The 22446-nt window shown below is 60.4% G+C and overlaps 4 protein-coding genes across 7 annotated transcripts; 3 read left to right on the top strand and 1 right to left on the bottom strand.

Annotated features, from left to right (window-relative positions):
• The first annotated feature begins 1304 nt into the window (after positions 1-1304).
• Positions 1305-8989, top strand: NLRP6 (NLR family pyrin domain containing 6). The gene is made up of 9 exons (XM_056131610.1): positions 1305-1593; positions 1731-1769; positions 1857-3618; positions 4280-4375; positions 5265-5435; positions 5512-5679; positions 6038-6147; positions 8131-8147; positions 8903-8989. Exons 1-9 carry the CDS (start codon positions 1305-1307, stop codon positions 8987-8989), a joined length of 2739 nt encoding a protein of 912 aa, XP_055987585.1.
• Positions 8990-9871: 882 nt separating this feature from the next.
• Positions 9872-18366, top strand: PGGHG (protein-glucosylgalactosylhydroxylysine glucosidase). Of its 4 annotated transcripts, XR_008794953.1 has the most exons (14): positions 9872-10549; positions 10776-10986; positions 11063-11498; positions 11895-12014; positions 12753-12884; positions 12981-13092; positions 13223-13295; positions 13366-13502; positions 13580-13713; positions 13798-13893; positions 13966-14063; positions 14130-14341; positions 17359-17489; positions 17591-18366. XR_008794953.1 is itself a non-coding variant. In XM_056131824.1 (13 exons), exons 1-13 carry the CDS (start codon positions 10291-10293, stop codon positions 17397-17399), a joined length of 2061 nt encoding a protein of 686 aa, XP_055987799.1. In that variant the 5' UTR covers positions 9872-10290; the 3' UTR covers positions 17400-18366. The 4 variants fall into 4 exon arrangements, 2 of the variants coding, with proteins under 2 accessions (XP_055987799.1, XP_055987798.1); XR_008794954.1 differs by lacking the exons at positions 17359-17489; positions 17591-18366 and adding an exon at positions 14421-14536 and having other exon boundaries at positions 14171-14341; XM_056131824.1 differs by having other exon boundaries at positions 17359-18366.
• On the bottom strand, positions 15861-17027 carry IFITM5 (interferon induced transmembrane protein 5). Its single transcript, XM_056131826.1, has 2 exons — positions 16773-17027; positions 15861-16176 (listed from the first exon to the last, which is right to left on the bottom strand). Exons 1-2 carry the CDS (start codon positions 16947-16949, stop codon positions 15964-15966), a joined length of 390 nt encoding a protein of 129 aa, XP_055987801.1. The 5' UTR covers positions 16950-17027; the 3' UTR covers positions 15861-15963.
• Positions 18367-19105: 739 nt separating the features above from the next.
• LOC130039984 (interferon-induced transmembrane protein 1-like) lies at positions 19106-21586 on the top strand. The gene is made up of 2 exons (XM_056131991.1): positions 19106-19409; positions 21271-21586. Exons 1-2 carry the CDS (start codon positions 19176-19178, stop codon positions 21460-21462), a joined length of 426 nt encoding a protein of 141 aa, XP_055987966.1. The 5' UTR covers positions 19106-19175; the 3' UTR covers positions 21463-21586.
• The last annotated feature ends 860 nt before the right edge of the window (positions 21587-22446 follow it).

Genomic DNA, 22446 nt, shown 5'->3' with positions numbered 1-22446 from the left:
TCAGCATGAAGCATGGGATCGAGGTTCAAACTTGAAACACTCTAGGTGACACAGGAACCACAGCTGCTAAGAGCGCTCACAGAGGTGCCAGCGTGTGCCTGGCCAATGTGCACCGGGGCCAGCACACTGCAAGTTTCTTCTCAGTGCCATCACCTGCTATGACCCCACTCTGTGACACTGTGATGGCAGCACAGGGTCCATGTCCCAACCTGATACCTAGATGTGTCTCCATGAGGGCCTGACTTGGTCTCTGGTACCAGAGCCTCCTGCCTGGGGCTCAAATACAGTGACCCTGAGGCCACCACGGGCTGTGCAGACACTCTCATACGGCCATGGTCTGGAAGTCCCAGGGGCCCCCGGTCAGTCACACACACGCCACACATGGAAACCCCTTCCTCTCAGACCTGCTTACGCATGCTGGGAAGCTCCAAGGTCATCCCTGGCCCCCAACTCACAGCCGTGGGTGAAACCTTCCTTTCTCTGGCCCTGTGTAAGCCCCACCTGAGTGCTCAACATCCCTCTGCCTAGCAAGGTCCTCCTTACCTCTCCCTTCTGAATCAAACCTTCCCAGGGCTGGAAGCCTGCCATCTAGACCTGGCTCTGAGCCCCACAGCCCACCTGCAGATATCTGCTCCCAAACATGCCACACCCAGGGCACTGCAAGAATGGTAACCCAAGAAAGGAGGAAGAGAACTCAAAGGTCACCAGGTAGAGATCATAAAGGGTGTGTGCCAGTGTCACAGAGCCTGAGTTTGGGAACTTGGTGCCTCTAATAGACACCTGAGAACTCACTGGTTCCCTGCACTGGGGCCCAGGGCATGGACGGGACTAAAGAGCTCCCCTAGGACTTCGGAGGGGTGACCTCTCAGAGACCCACCTCAGCCCTGGAGTGAGACCCGGTGGACTAGGCAGAGTCCTGCCCCAGGTGAGTGCTGGCTCTGAGCAGTGCTTGGTGCAGTAACACCTGGACCTCCAATACCTTGTGGCAGAGGCTGCCCTCTCCCACCACAGCTCCAGGTTCCAGGGACAAGGCATCTTTGTGGTCTGTCTCAAAAGACCACCGGGAGCAAAGACGCCTGGGGAGAGGGCCACCCCTGCCTGGTCAGCGCAGCTCCCTGGGAGAGGGAGAGGAGGGGAAGAGGGCAGGGGAAAAGGGGAGATGAGGAAGAGGGTGAGGGAGAGACACGAGGTGAAGGGGCGAGAGGAGATGAGGAAGAAAGGGAGGAGGAGAGAGCGACGAAGGAGGGGTGCAGGGAGGGGTGGGTCCCCTCCGTCCGGAGTCGCTGACGCCCTTCCTCCCCAGCATGGACGCGGAGGGGCGCTGCGCGGCTGTGGCCAGCGAGCTGCTCCTGGCTGCACTGGAAGACCTGAGCCAGGAGCAGCTGAAGCGCTTCTGCCTCAAGCTGCGGGACGAGCCCGTGGAGGGCCGCAGCATCCCGCGGGGGCGGCTGGAGCACAAGGACGCCGTGGAGCTCGCCCAGCAGCTGATTCAGTTCTACGGGCCGGAGCCAGCGCTGGACGTAGCCCTCCGGACCCTGAAGAGGACCGACGTGCGCGACGTGGCGGCGCAGCTCAAGGAGCAGCGGCTCCAGCGTGAGCGCGGGGTGGAGAGGGGTCCCCGCCCGCCTCCCTCCCGGCATCCCCAGCCGCCGCGCGCCGCGCGCGCCCAGCCCCGGGCCGCGCACCCGCGCCCGCCTGCGCCTCTCGCGCTCACCCCGGTCTCCTTCCAGGGCTCGGCCCCGGCTCGGCGGCGCTGCTCTCCGTGTCGGGTAGGTGCGGCGCGGGCGCGGGCGCGGGCGCGGGCGGGGGCGGCGGGGCGCGCGGCGGGCCCGCCTCACCCGCGCCCCTGCCCGCAGAGTACATGAAGAAGTACCGCGAGCACGTGCTGCGGGAGCACGCCAAGGTGAAGGAGCGCAACGCGCGCTCGGTGAAGATCAGCAAGCGCTTCACCAAGCTGCTCATCGCGCCCGAGACCCCCGAGCCCGCCGACGAGGCCCCGGGCGGCGCGGCCGACGAGCCGGAGCAGGAGCGCGCGCGGCGCTCGGACACGCACACCTTCAACCGCCTGTTCCGCCGCGACCACGAGGGCCAGCGGCCCCTGACCGTGGTGCTGCAGGGCCCGGCGGGCATCGGCAAGACCATGGCGGCCAAGAAGATCCTGTACGACTGGGCGGCGGGCAAGCTGTACCACGGCAAGGTGGACTTCGCCTTCTTCCTGCCGTGCCGCGAGCTGCTGGAGAGGCCCGCCGCGTGCAGCCTGGCCGACCTGCTGCTGGAGCAGTGCCGCGACCGCGGCGCGCCCCTGCAGCAGATGCTGCAGCGGCCCGAGCGGCTGCTCTTCATCCTGGACGGCGCGGACGAGGTGCCCGACGGCCCGGCCTGCAGCGACCCCTTCCAGCCCGCGGAGGTGGCGCGCGTGCTGGGCGGCCTCCTGAGCAAGGCGCTGCTCCCCGATGCGCGCCTGCTGGTGACCTCGCGCGCCGCCACAGCCTCCAGGGTGCAGGGCCGCCTGTGCTCCCCGCAGTGCGCCGAGGTGCGGGGCTTCTCGGACAAAGACAAGAAGAAGTACTTCTACAAGTTCTTCGGGGATGAGGGGAAGGCGGAGCGCGCCTACCGCCTGGTCAAGGAGAACGAGACGTTGTTCTCGCTGTGCTTCGTGCCCTTCGTGTGTTGGATCGTGTGCACCGTTCTGCACCAGCAGCTGGAGGGCGGCCAGGACCTGTCGCGCGCCTCCAAGACCACCACGGCCGTGTACCTGCTTTTCACCGTCAGTTTCCTGAGCCCCGGCGCCCCGGAGCCCAAGATGCAGGGCGAGATGCGCAAGCTGAGCCGCCTCGCCCGGGAAGGAGTGCTTGGGGGCAAGGCCCAGTTTTCAGAAAGGGACCTGGATCAGCTGGAGCTTCGTGGCTCCAAGGCCCAGATGCTTTTTCTCATCAAGAAGGAGCTCCCAGGCGTGCTGGAGCCCGAAGTTATCTACCAGTTCATGGATCAGAGCTTCCAGGAATTCTTTGCTGCCTTGTCTTACCTACTGGAGGATGAGGGAGCTCCCGGGGCAGCACCGGAGGGCGTCAGGTCACTTCTGCACAGGTACAAAGAAGCGCATGGCCAACTGCCACTCACGGTCCGCTTCCTCTTTGGCCTGCTGAACACCCAGCGGATGCAAGAAGTCGAGCACCACTTTGGCTGCGTGGTCTCCCCAGGGGTGAAGCAGGATGTCCTCAAGTGGGTGCAGGGCCAGGGCCACGGCCAGGGCACCCAGAGGGCAGCCCCAGAGGAAATAGCAGAGGCCGAGAGGCAGAGCGGCCAGGAGTCCGAGGACCTGGAGGAGAGTGAGGAGGGGGAGGAGGGTCTGGAGCTCTGCTACCCGCTGGAGCTGCTGTACTGCCTGTACGAGTCGCAGGAGCCTCCCTTTGTACGCCAGGCCCTGCAAGGCTTCCCACAGCTGACACTGGAGAGAGTGCGCTTAAGCCGCATGGACGTCACTGTCCTGAGCTATTGCATCCGCTGCTGCCCTCCAGGACAGGCGCTGCAGCTGACTGCCTGCAGGCTGGCGGTTGCTCCTGAGAAGAAAAAGAAGAGCCTGGTGAAGCGGCTGACGGGCAGCCTGGGCGGTTACTCGTGAGTCTGGGGAAGGGCCCTCCCAGGCAACAGGGGCACCTCCGGGGGCGGATGTGTGGGGCACGCAGGGCACTCCAGTTGATTTAGCCCACCCCCTTGTGAAGAGACCACCCAGCGCCCAACTCCTCCAAAGGGACCTGACTGGGACGCTGACTGCCCTGGTCACCACCCCCCCACCTGCTTTCTCGCACAAAGTTGTGGGTGGTGGGCCTTCCACCTGCTGCTCCCATAGCCCCATCAGTTCACTGTCATTCCTTAAAGTTTCTGGGCTGCCCCATATGTCCTGTCTGACCCCACAGAGCCCTGTGGACTATCCTGTGTCTCACACCTGCCATGACTGCCCCCTCTGCCAGGCCTTCTGCTCCTGCAGGGCCAGTCTGCACAGGCTTCCTGGATCTTGGCTCCACCCATCACCTGGCCCAGGTGTCCAGCATGAGCAGGATGTTGAGGGGCCTGGGAAAGGGGGCAGAACCCCTCGCAGCACTAGCAGGTCTCCCTGGACACCTCAGAGGAGATGTGCTCAGAGAGCAGCTTCCCTCTGAGTTTGGGGTCAAGACAGGGAAGGGTCCTGGCTTGGTGTGGAGGTGGGGGGTACCTCAGGACTGCAGGAAGGAGCATGGGACATGGGGGTGGTCCGGCTCACCACCTCTCTCTCTCACAGCAGCTCTGCAGCTCCCACAAGAAAGCCGCCCATCTCCCTGCTGCGTCCTCTCTGTGAGGCCATCACCAACGAGCAGTGTGGTCTGAGCAGCCTCACGTGAGTGACCATACCCCAGTCCCTCCACGGGAGAGATGCATCATGGGACAGCCCACTCAGGGACAAGTGTGGTCCTATCTGGGGAGGGCTGTGGGCACAGGCTGAGAGCCCGGGGTGGTCGGTCCTGTGCTGGACTGACTGCCCATTCACCCAGGAAAGACAAGGGAAGGGGGCCTGGGGCAGGGCGCTTGGGAAGACGATGTGGCCCTGCCGTGAGGGAAGGTCATCTCAGCTCTGTGGAGAGGGATAAAGAAGAACAGAAGGTTTTCCTTCCAAAGGAAGGCTGCTGTTGGGTACACTGGAACAACCAGGCAGTTCCTCCTGGTTCTTGAAGCAGTGGAGGAAGGTATCCAGGGCACCAGGTCTGAGACAGGCAGATGCCCGATGTCCTCAGGCCAATCAGATTCCTCCCCTTCAACCTCTGAGGGGATACAAAGACCAAGAGGCCACGCAGCTGAGCTCCCAGAATGCCAGAAGAAAGCGAGGAGGGCGGCGGCCAGATGGGCATCACTACACCCAGGGGCTGTGCACAGCCACGGGAGGCCCTTAGGAAACAGACACCAGAAGGCAGAAAGGGCATGCGAACGTGGGTCTGTTCTTTCTGCGGCTTGACTAAGAGCATGCAGGGGCTCATCGCTGCGTTATCGGGAAAGGAAACAATTGGCGCAATCCAAATGTCCACATGTTAGGGCCAGCCAGCTAAGAGAGCGATGCTGGCTTGGCCTGGCAGCTCCTACAGGGAGGCAGGTGGAGAGGAAGCTGCCAACCCCAAACTGAAAGCTTCGAAAGATGGTGTCCCGGGGGCAGCTGACATGGCCGGCACGGGCAGGCCACGCCCTGGGGGCTGGTGCGGTGAGGTGGGAACTCACCAGTGTGTGCTCCGGGCCAGGCTGTCCTACTGCAAGATCCCCGACTCCGTGTGCCAAGACCTCGCGGAGGCCGTGAGGCGCGCACCTGCCCTGAGCGAGCTGGCTCTTCTCCACAGCGGGCTCAGCAAGACGGGCATGTATGTGCTGAGTGAGGGCCTGGCTTGGCCCCATTGCCGGGTGCAAGTGCTCAGGTGAGGCCCAGCTGGGGCAAAACCCCGGAGGGACTGGGGAGGGAGCACAGCAGCTCCTGATGTCCGTGTCCCCCAGAGTGCAGGAACCCAGTGCCCCAGATGCGCTGCAGTACCTGCTGGGCATGCTCCGGCAGAGCCCAGCATTGACCACCCTGGACCTCAGCGGCTGTCAGCTGTCGGAACCTTTAGTGACCTACCTGTGCGGTGTCCTGCAGCACCCAGAGTGCCGCCTGCAGACCCTCAGGTACAGCCGGGGGCAGGGACGGTGCCTTGGAGCTGCTCGGGGCTGGATCTGGAGCACCTCTCCAGCCCCCTGTGTGACCACCCTTAGCCCCTCTCGTATGAGACCCTACCCAGTGCTTGGCCTTGACCACTCTACCAGACCTGATAGCCTAGGCCAGTGGTCCTCACCCCTCTCCTCCAAAGCCCTGCATTCCGCCCCCCCCCCCCCGTCCTGACAGCCCCTAAAGACCACATCTGTCACCGTATACCTTGAGCACAGTCCACACTGCCAGCCCCCGACTGCCTGCTCTCTACGCCCATCTCTCCTGGCCCAGCCTAGGAACCCCGCTAATTCCCTCTGTCCTCTGCGTGTGCTGCAGCCTGACGTCTGTGGAGCTGAAGGAGGCGTCGCTGCAGGAGCTGCAGTTCTTGAGGACAGCCAAACCAGGCCTGGTTATCACACATCCTGCACTGGACCATCCCCCCGAGCATTCCCAAGTCAACAGCAGTGCCCTGTGAGGCCTAAAGGCCAGAGCCAGGAAAGAGGTGCCACAACCTCAGGACTTTCCTCCCCTCAAGGGGCAGTTCTGTGGTGGGACCCTGGGTGGAGACTGTCCCTACCTGGGCCTGGAGACCCACACCTCGACTGTCCTTCCCAATTCCCCCACCCGCCTTACTCCAGCCACCCTCCTCTCCTTTAACCCTCAGGTGTTCCCCTGAAAGACATCCCCACACACACAGACAGTGACAAGCCTCCACTCTCCAGCATCCTCAGAGCTGGACTGCCCCGACTCCATGCCCAGTGTGTGCCTCTGGAGATGAAGCAGGAGCTGACCTCTGACAAAGGGACTCATCTCCCCAGGACTGTGGGTCTTGGCAATAAGAGTAACACTGGACCTGGAGAAATAATATGTCAAGTAAAGCATCCACCTTGCATACAGCCAACCCATGAGTGATCCCTAAGTACAGAGCCATGAGTAATCCCTGGACACAATTGGATATGCCCCCCCCCCCCCCAGTAAAAGAGTGAAACCATCACAGAGATTGTGTAGTCTTAGCCAGAGGGACATGCGTGCTGAGACCTTCAGTGTCTCTAGATGGGAGCTGTGTTGGCACGGGTGAGATAACCCTTTCTCTTTCCCTCCCTCCCCATAATAAATTCTTCTTTGCACTCACTTCAACTGACTTCTGGTATACTTACTTTATCAGTCAACCGACTGGTGTTCACAGTTCTTTTTTCTATGACTCATGGGGGCGGATGGTCACCCTTATTTCCCCCATACTTGGCTTTCTACTCCTGCCTATGCATTGGAGGTTTCAGGTTTTCTGAGAGACTGCCAGCTCCAGGAGAAGAGTTTTCATCTGTTCGTATAATTTGAAAGTGGACTGTGCAAGAGAATGTCCCCTGGGACGTGAAGTTTCTCTCATCTGACTGGGCTCTTAGAAATGTAGGCACCAGAAATGTAGTCAAGAACAGGGCGTCTCTTTTGCAGACCACAACACCCAAAAGGAGAGAGAACAAAAGGGAATGCCCTGCCACAGAGGCAGGGTGGGATGGGGGGATGGGGGTGGGAGGGATACTGGGATCCATGGTGGTGGAAAATGGGCACTGGTGGAGGGATGGGTATTTGATCATTGTGTAATCGAAACCCAAGAACAAAAATTTGTAAGTCTACAACTGTACCTCATGGTGTTTCACTAATAAAAATTAATTTAAAAAATCATAAACATAAGAAAAAAAAAGAACAGGGCGTCTGGGGGTTATGGTGTTGCCAGCAGGTCAATCTGTACCTGTGAGGCGAGTGCATCAGCCAGCAGCCTGATGGCGCCTTCAGACTTCCAGATACCTTTAAATTGCTACTGTGTCTTTGGCCAGACCCCAAAAACTTGGGGCAAAGTTTACCAAGAAAGTAAACGGCCAAAAGTTAGGTATGTGGGAGACACACCCACAAACCACCTCCGGCTCAGCTATATAATTGGAGGCATGGCCTCTCTCGTTCCTGATCAGACTGCCTAATGGCCATGATCCCAGAGACTCAGAAACAAATCTCGAAACCCAAATGGCATTTGGCAGAAATGCATCCGGTCCCTGCAGTAGGTTACCGGTGCTGGGCCACCCCAGGTGGGAATAGATTTCGTGCCTTGGCCTGTTTCCCCTGGCAGCCCAGTGGCCGTCATCCTCCAGGGGCTACTGGACAGTCAGGTTTGGGCCCACAGTGACGAGACACGTGGGGCCTCACAAGATGGGGGTGGAACTGGCCCTTTCCTCCCCGTCCCAAGGAGACCCTGAGTCACCACCCATGAACGGCCTCTCTGACTCCTGATCAAGCTGCTTAACGGCCATTATCCCAGAGACTCAGAAACAAATCTCGAAACCCCAGTGGCTTTTGGCAGAAATGTGTTCGGACCCTGCAGCAGGTTACTGTTGCTGGGCCACCCCATGGGGGAAATGGTGCTGTCCCTCCACCTGCACCCCCTAGGCGGCTCGTGGCCTCCATCTTCCAGAGGCCATTGGACAGTCAGGTTTAGGCCCGCAGTGACGAAATACGCGGGGCCTCATGGGATGGGGGTGGAGCCGGCCCTTTCCTTCCCACCGCAGCGAGATCCGGAGTCGTTGCCCATGAACAGCCTCTCTGGCTCCTGATCAATCTGCTTAACAGCCATGATCCCAGAGACTCAGGAACAAATCTCGGAACCCAGCAGGTTTTGGCAGAAATCCCTCCAGATTCAATTGTTAAAATTTCAGAATTTCAAAATCGTGCTGACACTACTGCAGCTGCGCGACATCATATGTTATTCATAACCAGCAATAGAACACAAATTGTCTACTGTTGCCTTTTTGGCAGATCTGAGTGTTGGGGTAAAATCCCAAATAATAATGGTGGGTCTGGTGTCAAAATATCGAATGTGATCAAAGTAGAGAGAAAGTAATGTGGAAATCATCTGCCCCACAGGTAGGGGGAGGGTGTGGAATGGGGGTATACTGAGGGTTTTGGTGGTGGAGAATGGGCACTGGTGAAGGTACGGGTGTTTCATTGTATGACCGAGACTTAGACCTGAAAGCTTTGTAACTGCTCTCACGGTGATTCAATAAATAAAATTATAAAAATGAAAAAAAAAAATACAGGGCATCTGCAAAAGAGATCCCCAAGATAGGGCTGCAGGCAAGTGGGAAGGCATATGGCTGCCCAAGCACCACCAAGTTCCTCCCCCAAAGCTCTGGAAGGTCCCTCTTCCTGTTGCAGCTGCAGCCGTCCTGCATGGCAGCAGCCAGAGAAGGGCTGCAGTCACCAAGGTGCCCTGATGACCTAACCCTCAAGCCCCACCTCTAAATGCCAGTGTAGACCAACATGGAAGGGATGGTAGTGGCTGCAGAACAGAACATGAGGCCCCTCAGCATGAGGCATCCCCCAGAGTACCAGGCATCCCCCACAGCACCAGGCATCCCTCACAGCATGAAGCGTCCCCCACAGAGTAGCAATCCCTGGGAAGCGTCAGGCAGCTTGAGAGAGGTCAGCTCAGACCATGTCCTGCGTGCACACCAGCACAGGCCTCACTAAGTCCAAGCTAGGGGGAGGCCCTCAGCACGGCCAGCTGCTCCATCCCTCCCCTGGAGGGAGCCCCCAGTCAGGCCACCGCACAGTGGTGAGAGGCAAGGAGAGACAGGCCCCAGGCCCCAGGCCCCGCAGGTCTGCCCTGGAACATCGCGCCCGCAAAGCTGGACTGAGCCTCAGCTGCTTCCTGCGCAGCTCCCTGCGCCTCAGCCCGCCTCAGTCTGCGCAGGGAACGCGCAGGGCCTGGCTCGCTTCTCGGGCCCAGCCACGGGGCGGGGCGCTACGGTCCCCGCCGGCCCTGGAGGTGGGCACCGCAGCGGTGGCTTCTGGTCCCGCCCCGCCCGGCCGGGGCGGGGACGCAGCTGCCCTCCCCGGGGCGGGACCTCGGTGCTTTCCGGGAGTTTGCGGGGACTTTCTGGAAACTTTGGAGCGGAGCGTCCGAGAGTCCGTCCGTGCGGTGAGACCCCGTGCGCTGTCCCGCGCCTGCCGGTCCCCTTCCCCACCCCGAGGTCGCTCTTCGGCCGGCCCTGCACCGCCCCTGCACGGAGCTGAGGCCCCCGCCGCGCGGGCCTGGAGAGGGCTGGAGGGTGCGGGGAGGAGATGGATGGCCCCGGGACCAACGCGAGGGACGGGTGGCCGGGACGGTTCTTCGACGGTTTGAAAGTGGGGGGTTGAGGAGGCAGGAGGATAGCACTGTGGGAAGGTGTTTGCCCCGCATGCAGGAGGCTCAGTCCCCAGCATTGCATGGCCAAGAGCGATCCCCCGAAAGATAGAAGGGCAAGAGAAACAGCACAGTGGGTAAGGCACCCCTGGCTCAGTGCCCAGCACCACACACGATCCCCGAGCCCAGCCTGGAGTGACCCCTAAGCACAAAGCCAAGAGTAAGCCCTGGGCACTGCCAGGTGTGTCCCCAAAACAGAACGAAGCAAAATAGAAAAGGGGGCGACTCTGGAAGGTCCGGCTTTGGGTATAGTCAGCTCTCTGGCTCCAGCCTCACCCCGGGGGTCTCTGGGATTCACAGCTGGAAAAGGGGCCCAGGAGGAGCTGATACCACCTTCAGGCCTCTACCCTTGCCTCCCATGGAGGGTGCTGGCGAGGATCCCACTGTCTTCACTGCCCATTCTCTGCCCACTGACCCCCGGCTCTTGGCCACTGTGACCAACGTGTATCTGGGCACACGCGTGTATCATGACACGCTGCACGTGAGTGGTGTGTACAATGGGGCTCAGGGAGACACACACCGGGCGGTCCTGCCCAGTCCCCTCAATGTCCAGCTAGAGACTGCTGCAGGAACAGAAGAGAAGCTGACCAAGACCTTTGCCCTGGACACTAACACAGGTACCAGCCCCTGCCCTGCTGCCCCTGGCCACTGCCCAGCTGAGTGGGGCCCCACAGCTGAGATACCCAGGCACCTGTGAACCGGAGGGGTTGGCCCCCGGATCCAGGGCCTAGGGGTCCCCATGCAACTGGCCCCCAGATGAGGCTGTGAGCCCAGCCAGGCGGGCAGCTCTGCACCATCTCGAGCAACCCTCACAAGTGCCTTGTCGCCCTGTGTCCTCCCCAGGCTCCTTCCTGCACACCCTGGAGGGGTCCAGCTTCCGGGCATCACAGTGCATCTATGCCCACCGCACACTCCCTCATGTCCTGGCCTTCAGCGTGTCCATCACCCGTTTGGCTGAGGGGCGCTGCCCCATCACTGTGCTGCTGCAGACCCCCTTCTCTCCAGAAAGCCCAGACCTGGACCTGCAGCTGGGTCCCGACTTCCGGGGTGCACGGTGAGGACGGCTGTCAGACCTGAGGGGGCCGCCTCAGGAGGGAGCCGCGCCCTGAGACTCAGCCGTCCTCTTGCAGGTACCTGCACGGCCACACACTCACCCCCGAGCAGCCAGGGGGGCAGCTGCAGGAGGTGCACATGCTGTGGACACCCATCCCCCCCGCCCTGACCCTCGGGGAGGATGAAGAAGAAGGATCCTGGGAGTTCCTGACGGTGGTGGGGGGCAGCCAGGAGGAGGCGCAGACCTACCTCACAGAGGCCCTGCAGCTGCAGGCAGGGGGCGCTCTGTATTCGGCCCACGCCCAGGCCTGGGCCCAGCTCTGGGCCGACTGTGGCCTGGATGTGGTGGGGGACCTGCCCCTGCGCCAGGCCCTGCGTGGAGCCCTCTACTACCTGCTCAGTGCCCTGCCCCAGCCCGGGTCCCCAAGCAATGTCTGCCACGGCCTCAGCCCTGGGGGCCTCTCCAACGGGAGCCATGATGAGTGCTACTGGGGCCATGTCTTCTGGGACCAGGTACGTAGGCCTCCCTGACACCCACTGGCCCGTGTGCCCAACCAGCACATGCCCACCCCGTGTGCCCACCCACCACGTGCCCACCCCGTGTGCCCACCCACCACGTGCCCACCCCGTGTGCCCACCCACCACGTGCCCACCCAGAACATGCCCACCCGTGTTCCCACCATGACACGCACCCATCTCAGCTCACCTGACATGTGCCAGGCCTGCCCCGTGGCTGTGTCGCTTCCTCTAGGCCACAAAGCTACTGCTCTGACCTGAGCCCAGGGGGAGCCCAGGCGCCTGAAGAGACCCTGAAAGGGGCACGGGGAAGAGAGTGGGCAGGCAGGGGTCTGGAGGGTCAGCACCAGCTGGCTGTGAGTCCCTGCCTCAAGGCCCTTCCCGGTGCTCCAGGATCTCTGGATGTTCCCCAGCATCCTCCTCTTTCACCCCGAGGCCGCGAGGGCACTCCTGCAGTACCGGATTCGGACACTAGGTGGTGCCTTGGAGAACGCCCAGACTCTCGGCTACCAGGTGATGGAGTCTTGGAGGGCTCTTCAGGACCCAGCGAAGGGCTGGTGTCCCATCTGTGTCTGGGTGGAACAGGCATCACCTACATCTAGAATTTATTTGAGGTGGGGAGAGAGTTTGGGCTGCACCCAGCATTGCTCAGGACCCTGCAGCACTGGGATGAAACGCAGGTCTCCTGCGCCCGGGCGCACTGAACAATCTCCCTGGCCCCCAAAACTCTATTGTTGGCCACACCCTGCGGCTCTCAGGGCTTACTCCTAGCACTGTGCTTGGGGATCACTCCTGGCAGGGATCAGGAAACCATAAGGAGACTTGGGGTGCAGGTGATTGAGGCTGGGCCGGCCGCGTGCAAGGCAAGAGCCCTCCCCGCTGTCCTTTCACTCCAGCCCCTCAATTCTGTTTTTGCAGGGACATAGTTCAATTTTGGGTCTCTCTCTGCACTGCTCAGGGGACTATGCCACCCTGGGATAGAATATAGCCTCCCATACGCAAAGCGTGTGCTCAGCCCATTAAGCTTTCTGTCTGGAAACCGGAACCCTGGATCTTCTAAGGGGGGTGGGCAGCCTTGCACAGCCTTGCACTGTGGGGGCAGCCGTCTCTCTGGGAACCCAGGGCCTCTGGTGGCCTCCACCCAGCAGATGCCATGAGGCCAGGGGATACACGGTGCCCCCTTCTTTGCACACTCCCACCCCAGAGAGTATAGGCTCACGGGCGCCCCAGCCAGCTCTTCCCCACCTACAGGGAGCCAAGTTTGCCTGGGAGAGCGCCAGCTCTGGCAGGGAGGTCTGCCCCGAGGACGTCTACGGGACCCAGGAGATCCACGTCAATGGAGCTGTGGTGTTAGCTTTCGAGCTCTACTACCACACCACCCAGGTGAGCACCACCCACGGCCCTCAGACTCTGCAAGAGAGCAGTGGCCAGTGAGGAGCAGAATCCAGGGGCCTTGCTTCACTTTCCACTGCTCCCCAGGACCTGCAGCTCTTCCGAGAGGCTGGCGGCTGGGCTGTGGTCAGCGCTGTGGCTGAGTTCTGGTGCAGCCGTGTGGTGTGGAGTCCGGAGGAGGAGAAGTACCACCTGCGGGGTGAGGCCCTGGTGGGCAGGTGGGCAGGGCTCGAGGGCTCGCTCGCGTGTGATGGCCACCCTAGACACAACCCGCCTTTGGGGCCATCCCTGGGGCCCCGCTGAGGCACATCCTGTGTGTGTGTCCTCAGGGGTCATGCCCCCGGATGAGTACCACTCAGGTGTTAACAACTCCGTGTACACCAACGTCCTGGTCCAGAACAGGTGAGCGCGACCCCACTCTCCTCGACCTGGCCAATGAGGGGCAATAGCTGCAGCCCCTCCCTGCCCCCAGCCTGCGCTTTGCTGCCACCCTGGCTCAGGACCTGGGTCAGCCTGTCCCGGACCAGTGGTTGGAGGTGGCTGATCAGATCAAGGTGCCCTTTGACCCGCAGCGGAACTTCCACCCTGAGTTTGATGGCTATGATCCTGGTGAGTGACCCCCAGAGGCCCTTGGTGGGCCCTCAGGCCAGCACCAGGCCCCTCACCTTCCCGACTCCTCCCCTCAGGAGAGGAGGTGAAGCAGGCAGATGTCGTGCTCCTGGGATACCCCGTCCCCTTCCCGCTGAGCCCTCAGGTGCGCAGGAAGAACCTAGAGACCTATGAGGCAGTGACATCTCCCCGGGGCCCGGCTATGACCTGGGTAAGGCAGTGTGCCTGAGCACAGCTGAGGGCTCTCACCTGGGTCCAGCGCCCCGGGCTCAGCCGCTACCTCTCACCCGCCCAGAGCATGTTCGCCATAGGCTGGATGGAGCTCAAGGAGTCCAGCCGGGCACGGGGCCTCCTGGATAGGAGCTTTGCCCACATCTCGGAGCCCTTCAAGGTGAGCCGGCCGTGTCCTTAGAGGCAGGTGGGCAGGAGCCTCCTTCGTAGCCCACACGGCACCACCCTGCAGGTATGGACAGAGAATGCCGATGGCTCGGGGGCCGTGAACTTCCTGACCGGGATGGGGGGCTTCCTGCAGGCGGCGCTATTCGGCTTCACGGGGTTCCGGTAAGCACAGTGACCCACGGGGATGGGCTCCCACCCCCAGCTCCTCACGGAAGGCCCCTCCCACAGGGTCACCGGCGCCGGTGTGACCTTCGACCCCCTGTGTCCAGGAGGGGTCTGTGGAGTCCATGTCTCCGGCGTCTGCTACTTGGGGAGCAGACTTGACTTCTCCTTCTCCGAGTGCTCCGTGACCATGGAGGTCACAGCCCGGGACGGGCCCTGGGCCCCACCGCTGGAGGTCCAGCTCTGGCCATCCCAGGCTTGTTTCCCTCTGCCTCCAGGTAGGCAGCTTCCCCCAGACCAGTGAAGGAGTCCAGGTCACTCCCTGGGGCAGACACTCAGGATGCCTCCTCCCTGCAGGCCACGTGGTCTCCTTCCCTAGCTCTGCTGGCCGAATACAGAGGTCGTTCCTGGGGGAGGCTACACGGGCAGCTCTCCCTGAAGACCAGACACCTGCCCCAAGCCTGCAGCAACTTTGCGCCCCCCACACTGAGTGACCAGGGGTTCGGGCCCAGCAGTGTCCCAAGAACATGTCTGGTGCTACAGAATCTGTACAACCGTGCTGTTCTGAGGCCAGTGCTGGGAGCAGCCGCAGGATGGTGGCAGAGAAGGACCGATGGTGGAGATCCAAGCAATGGGCCCCGTGTGTGCCCCTCTGCCCACTGCCTCCCTGGGGGAGAGTTGAGGGTGGGGCTCGGTCCTCAGGGAGCAGAAACCAGCTGAGCTCTGACGGCAGGGGCTGTGGGCAGGAGCCAGTGGGCAGCAGCATAGCCTGCCCACAGCAAGCTGGCTCTCGGCTGACCCAGGACAAGAGCCTGGCTCTTGTCCTGGGTCAGATGGAGGTGGGTGGCCACATGGGACAGAAGCAGCCCCTTGGTTGGGGTCCCTCTGGCTGGGCTCTGCTCAGGCCTTTCCTGCTTGCTCAGTGCCCTCTGGCTTCAGCCCCTGGCTATGGGCCAGACCACACCCACTCCCTTCACCACAACGGCTGAGCCCCCAGTCCTGGTTGGTCCCGTCTTGGGTCAGACCTGGCCCTAGGCCGCTGCCTGTCTGCAGTGTGGCATGGGCCCTAGGGCTGTGGCACTGGGATCTGGCTGAACCGCAGGCGGTGCTGGGAACCCTGAGACCTCCCAGCCAGGGCTGCCTGGGTGGGGCTGTGCAGCCCAGAGCACCCTCTAGTTAAGGCCCTGCAGGCCACCTGCCCTGTCATTGCCTGACCACAGCAGGCCTCGGGAGCCCTGCCCCAGCCACACAGGGTGTGTGTAAGTCCCCTCGGCCCTTCTGCTCGGCCACCCCACCCCCAGGACCTGCTGGCTCGTGGGGGTGGCGAGGGCAGTGCACAGGGGAAGTAAAGTGATGCGATGGAACAACACCAGAAGGTGACCTTGGCCCGCTTTCTCCCTGTAAGCCTTTGAGGGGGGAGGGGAGGAATGCCGCGCAAGAGCTGGCGGGACTCAGCGGATGTGACCGAGGAGAGAGACGCCCAGAGGGGGTGGACCCCGCCAGCAGCTCTGGGGCAGGCCCTCGGAATCTCACCAGGAGTGGCCGAGCAGCCTGACATGCCACTGGCAGCACAGGTCACCAGTGACTAGACCAGGTGGAGCGTGTCGATGGTGAAACGGGGAGCTGCGGGGGTAGTTCCTAGGGCAGTCCTGTGCTCAGACCCCACTCTAGCCGGAAGAGAGGCCCAGGCGGCCCTTTCTGCAACCGGCGACTTTTAATTGCAAAACTAAGGTTAAGCCTGGTGCCAGGAGGGATGGTCTTGTTGGGGGGGGGAAAGGGGGGGTTGGGCGACGAGATTCAGGTGAGGCCCCAGGACTCACATAGGCTCCGTGGAGATCAGGCCCTGGAATGAGGCTAGGGTCCAGGGGGCGAGGGGTGGGTCAGGACGAGGCTCAGCCTGTCAGTCATAGTCCGGGTCCTCGAACTTGGTGGTGAAGAAAGCGGCGGAGTCCTTGGCCAGCCGGGACAGGTGCAGGGCACCAGTCACCACCAGCGCCAGGAGGAGCAGAGGTGGCACCAGTGTCCACATTGTGGCCAGGATGTTGTAGCACTTGGCTTTGGAGCCAAAACGCCGGGCTGCCTCCAGGTCTCCAGCAACCTTCTGGTCTCGGGCCTGTGGATAGGGCAGGGCCACGTCTTGCAGGGCCCTACTGCCCACCCAGGAACCACAGGCCACCACTGAGAGGGCCCACAGGACCCAGTGTCTGGAGGGTGGCTCCATTCACTCCCTTCACTGCCCCTTCTTCAAGGGGTCATAGGGACTCAGCCAAGTGGGGGCAGGGGTCCAGGAGCCATTGGCTGCCAATACCCCAAGCTAAGGCTGAGTCCAGGGAGGAGTCCCGTTAGATCAGAGCCCTCCCTGTGAAGGCCATGGGCTCTGCCCCTTTCGGGAAGCTCTGGCCTCCCTTTCGTGAACAACACCCCACCTCTGGCCCCAAGGGACAGAGCCAGGGCCTCCAGCAGGGTCCTTCGGCCAACATGAGGCCACCACTGCTAGTGCAGCTACCACAAGCATCTTCCCGTGTACACCGTCCTCCGCCCCACCTAGCAGCCAGTCCCCCGGAGACTCAACCCCCACCTTTGCAAGCAAGCCTCCCTCAGAAAACTCAACCCTGGACCCAAATCATAGCCCCCTGGGGACACCCTATGGCCCCTTGACCCAGGCCTCAGAGAGCCCCTCCATGAGCTGGGGGAAGGGGCAGCACCCACCTTGACGGAGTAGGCCAGAGCCAGGAAGCCCAGGCAGCAGAGGTTCAGGTAGAGGGCGCTGAACACCGACCAAATCAGGTGGTCTCTCGGCGGGGGTCTCGGGGCTCCTAGCCCAGGGAGTGAGTGGGCAGCACCATCAGCTTTCCGGGGACCCTCGCGGGGGTACGACGTGTCCATAGGTTCCAGTGCCGTCTCCTCCGAGCGCAGCCTCTGCCCCAGGGTGGGTGCCCAGTGCCGCTTATACCCCCTCCAGCTTCCCACCCAGGCAGCCTGGGCTAAATATAACAAGAAATTACAGACCTCACAGCCCCACCCGCCGCTGCGAGCCAAGGGCTCCCGCAGGCACCGCCTGCCAGAGCCATTGCCCACAGAGGGGCCCGTGCTGGTGCCAAACAGTTGGCAGAGACCCCCGGAGGATCTGAGGTGCAGTGTGGGGACGGAGGGCACAGTGAAAAAGGCCAAGGGAAATCATTCTTGCTAGCGCCAAGGCCATGACATTACATAACGAGAAGGCACACATCAATGTTATCCAAAGGAGCAGAGAAAGACATAATACATCAGAACAAACAGCACTTTTTGTTTTCAGCAGTTCTGACGGAAGGAAACACAGCCCCAAGTCCGAGCTGAGTGAGAGGAGCAGCTCGGGTCACCAGGCTCCCAGCGGTTGCTGAGGCACTTTGCACTGGTGTCTCATTGCAGTGGGAAGGAGCAGCACAGGTGAGCTGCCCCCACTCCTTGTCTCCAGGATGGGGTGTCACAGGAGTCCCCAGACATGCTGGCAGGTTCCGGGCTCTGAGCTCTCACCCAGCACCCCTCAGCCTCAGGCCTCCTGCTGCTGCTGCCCTTCTGCTGACAGAGCCAGAGGAGCTCCCTGCTGCCTTCCAGTGGATGACCCAAGGAAGAGGCAGAGGCAGTAGAACCCCAGACTCTGCAGGAGGCCCCAAGCAGACCTCAGGGCAGCAAGGCCCAGCCTTGAGCCCACAGGTCCTGTGGCTCCTCTCAGCGTTCAGCCTGAACGCACTCCCCCACACAAAGGAAGAGCAGAGGCAAGGGCAGTGCCCATGTTTGGTGGAGAAGTGAGCACTGTGTCCTGGGGGGCTGAGCTTGATGGAGGCGGCAGGCAGATAGGGAAGGCTCCCTCCCCAGAGATGGCAGTAAATTTTCTGGGAAGTAATAGCTCTGAAGTTGCAAAGGTCAGCCTAGCAGAAAACAGGAATTAGGGTCTGATAAGGCCCACACCTGGCGCCAGCAAACCCAGAGAAGCTCCTGCACAAACGAAAGAACCGAAAGGGAATTTCAAAGAAGACCATCACCACTCCCAACCCCCCTGGGCAACCTCCTTAGCAACAGACTTTGACCTGGGTAAAAGCCCCAGGTGGGGGCAGGTTGGAGAAACCCTGTAAAGGCCACCTTGAACAAAGGAAGGGCACTGCCCGAGTCCTTGTGCTGTTGGCACCCCTGTGGCGGAGCATGTGTGGCGCCCGCATCTCCCCTCTTGAGATATGTACTTTCATGCTTTCCTGCCTAATGCTGGGATGTGTGTAGGGCTCTCTCTGCCCTTGGAGAAGCCCACATTCTCTCTTGAACGCGTAACTCTCCCTCTCCACACCTTCAAAAGCCCTCCAAATAAAATCCATTTACTTCACTGCTTGTCTACTCCTGAAATTCCTTTCTGCGAGGCGAGACGAACCCAGTCTCCCTGGGTCCCGGATGGCAGAGGCAGATGGGGAGAAAATGACTGTCTTCCTCCTCCCGCTTCACGTGAGCCACCCATGGGACCCACTGACATCCAGCTCAGCTGCCCTGCCCAGCTGCACCTTCCCTGTAGCCTCCTATGAGAGGGTGGAGCCTGGGGGGTCAGGGGCTGCCTGCCCAGCCTGGCAGCAGCAGCCAGAGACCTCACCCGCCTGGTGTCAGGAAGCCCCCGTAACCTGGACACACAGGGCTACTCTTAGGGCCAGGCAGCCCAGACCATTGGGTCCTGACTTCTGACCTGGAAAGTCCCCTGGGCCCTGTGGAACCGGGATGGACCAGAAGGTCACCCACAGCCGAGTGTGGGGTGGGGGCTGGGGGCCTCCACAGGAAAGGGGCTGCCCCAGGCTGCCGATCCTCCCGGGGCCCACCCTCACCCCTGCGTGAGGAGGGAACTTGCTGCCTGGGACAGGAAACTGCCCAGTCCAGGGCACACCCCCATCCCAGTGAAACCTGATTCTCTGTGTCTTCTCCAGCCCAGAGCCAGCCCATTCCTGGCCCCCAAACCGGAAAAAAACAACTTTGGAGAAATCGAAACTGAGGGGAAAGGAGGGAGGGGAGGAGGGGAAGGAGATGGGGGGGCTCCCCATCCTGGAAACGACAGAGAGACTGAGGCCCAGGCTCTAGTTCTTGTCGCTGCCCCAAGTGACTATGAACCACATCCCTCGGCCCTTCCTGCAGGGCAGCGCCCCTAACTATGCTGTGCTCGAGGAGAATGAGATAGAAGAGCAGGGCTTGCCCCGGAGCTCAGCACCAGTGACCTCCACGGTGGTCAGCATCCAGCCTGAGATCTCGGTGCCCGACCACATCGTCTGGTCCCTGTTCAATGCCTTCTTCATGAACTTCTGCTGTCTGGGCTTCGTGGCTTTTGCCTACTCTGTGAAGGTGTGTGGTGGGTGGGGAGTCTCCTGGGGCCGGGGTGGGGGGCTGAGATGAGAGTTCCTGTGAGTGTCCTGTGTGTGTGATTGTGATTGTGAGTTAGTGAGTGGGTGAGTGTGAATCAGTGTGGGTGAGTGGAAGAGCAGGGATTAGTGTGTGTGTGTGTGTGTGTGTGTGTGTGTGTGTGTGTGTGTGTGTGTGTGTGAGCTGTGGTGGGGCTCTGTCCTGTGAGAATACAGGTAAGGCTGCATGTGATGTCCGTGCCCAACGTGAAGCGGGAGAATAAATAGTATCGCTTTCTCCCGATCCGCCTCTGCCACCCAGGACCCAGGGTTCTTATCTCACCTCACAGAAAAGAATTTTAGGAGTAGACAAGTAGTGAAGTAAAATAGATTGTATTTGGAGGTTTTGAAGGAAGAAGAGAAAGTGGGAGAGAGCAAAGAATAAGGTGCTCAAGAAAGAACACAGGCTTCTCCAAGGGCAGAGAGAGCCCCTACACACACCCCAGCATTAGGCATGAAAGTACACATCTCAAGAGGGGCGATGGGGCGACACATGTGCTCGGCCACGTGGGCCAAGCAGCACATGGGCTCGGGCAGCATATGCACGCCGTTCCTTTGTTCAAGATGGCTTTTATAGAGTATCTTCTGGGGATGTCTTGGTCTGGGATGTTCTGAAGTCTCTGGACTGAATCACTAAAGTTAATGGGATTAAGGAAGAGGGTATTTGAGGAATTTCCTTCATGGGTAGGTGTCCAATATCCTCCCGGTCCATTGCTGGCACCAAGTGAGGGTCTTATTGTTGGTGGGTCCCACGGGTGACTTATGTGAAGTGGGGAGGAGAAAGACGGTCACTTTCTCCCCACCCACCTCTGCCACCCAGGACCCAGGGTTACTGGGTTCTTGTCTCGCCTCGCAGAAAGGAATTTCAGGAGTAGACAAGCAGTGAAACAAATAGATTTTATTTGGAGGATTTTTAGGTGCAGAGGGGGAGAGAGAGAGAGAGAGAGAGAGAGAGAGAGAGAGAGAGAGAGAGAGAGAGAGAGAGAAACAAACTCAAGAGAGAACACAGGCTTCTCCAAGGGCAGAGAGAGAACCTACACACACCCTAGTATTAGATACGAAAGCATGAAAGTACACATCTCAAGAGGGGAGATGCGGGCGACACATGTGCTCGGGCACCACATGTGCTCAGCCACGTGGGCGTAAGCACACATGGGCTCAGGCAGCATATGCGCGCCCTTCCTTTGTTCCAGGTGGCCTTTATAGGGTTTCTCCAGTCTGCCCCCACGTGAAGCTTCTTCCCAGGTAAAAGTCCGTTGCTAAGGAGGTTACCAGGGAGGTCCAAAAAGAGAAATTTCGTGGGGAGGCCTATATCCTCAGGGTCTGCAGATGGTCTTATCAGGCCTTTGTTTTCTGTATCCACAAGGTGGGTCATTCCTAGAATTCTCCTTCCATGAAACTTTGTTTCATTGCAAAGGGCCTTTTCCTATCTACCTGCCTACATCATTATCAGGCTTAGTTCCTGTTTTCTGCAAGGTTGGCCTTTACCACTTCAGAGCCATTACTTCCTAGGAAATTTACTGCCGACGCTTGGGGAGAGACAGCCTTCCCTATCTGCCTGCCTGCCTACATCATATTGACCAGAGCAGAGGGAGGAGAGCCTGGTGCCTCCCAGAATGCCTGAGTGTCTGTGGGGAGGAGGCTGACCAGAGGAGGGCAGCAAGCCCTGTCCTGCTCAGGCTGCAGGGAGTGGGGTGGGGGAGGGGCGCCCTGATGTGCTCAAGCAGCTGGAAGTGCAGGGGGACTGAGGCAGAGCCCCTGGGTCAGCAGGAGCTGCTACAGCCCCCTCACCCCCTTCTCCCCAGTCTAGGGACAGGAAGATGGTGGGCGACATGATTGGGGCCCGGAGCTATGCGTCCACTGCCAAGAGCCTGAACATCAGCGCCCTGATCCTGGGCATCCTCCTCAACATTGGAGTCATCGTCGCTGTGGTGTTTGCTGGCTTCAAGTTGTCCGAAATGTACTATCAAAGTATTCAGAGAGGTGGAGACTTCTAGAATCTGCCCACTATCCGAAGTGCCCCACCTCCCGCTATGTGGGCTGGGCCTGCCCGTGGCCCACCCCCTCATCAGCAGTTTCTGTAGACAGGCCCTCAGCATCGATATCAATAAAGATTCTCATATGTGACGCTGTGTGGTGGTCCTTGGGGTGCGGGTTCCCTGTATCCCACCTCCCTGACACTGACCCGCCTCCCGGGGCCACGTGCCACGAGAAGAGTTCCCAGGTGTCTGAGAGTCTGTGATGAGCACCTGCATGGTACAGACCTCAAGTTTCCACCAGCCCACAAGGCAACCCTAAACCTTGCTCTGCACAGCATGGAAAGGGTCTCTGACACCCGATTTCTTCAGGATGCCATGGACTCAGGTTGGAGCAAACACTTGCTCTTTGCAGGAAAGGAAAGTCAGTCCTAACTCTGAGCCAGGCTTTTGTGGTCCAACTGCCATTTTCTCACAGAAAAATATTTTCACTGTGTGGTGGACCCTAGGATGTGGTTTCCAACAGCGGAGAGCTCATAGCAGTTGGCATTCTTTTTGTTTTGTTTTTTTCCTTTTTGGGTCATATCCAGCGATGCACAGGGGTTACTCCTGGCTCTTCACTCAGGAATTACTCCTGGCAGTGCTCAGGGGACCCTATGGGATGCTGGGAATCGAACCTGGGTTGGCTATGTGCAAAGCAAACGCCCTACTCGCTGTGCTATTGCTCCAGCCCCGCAGTTGACATTCTTTTGAGGCTCTTTTTTGGCCTTTCTGTAAAATCTTACGCACTCTGAAGCTTGTGTATTTGCAGGCTCTCTGGACGGCTCTATCTCACCGCCGTGTTCGGTGCTCTTGAGCTGCTGTGTGTGGCCTGGATAAGGACGTCTGTTGGCCAAGGGCATACGAAGGAAGAAAAGAGGGCCAGGCTGGTCAATATCAATTGCAGTTTATTCCAATCTTCACTCCCGTCTCTCCTCTGCCTCCTTCTCTCCTGGGCCCAATCTG

This window comes from Sorex fumeus, unplaced genomic scaffold (genome assembly GCF_029834395.1).
Source record: "Sorex fumeus unplaced genomic scaffold, SorFum_2.1 ptg000093l, whole genome shotgun sequence".
NCBI classification, from domain to species: domain Eukaryota; kingdom Metazoa; phylum Chordata; class Mammalia; order Eulipotyphla; family Soricidae; genus Sorex; species Sorex fumeus.
The sequence above is the reverse complement of the archived record's forward strand: the minus strand, read 5'-3'. Positions and strand labels throughout refer to the sequence as shown.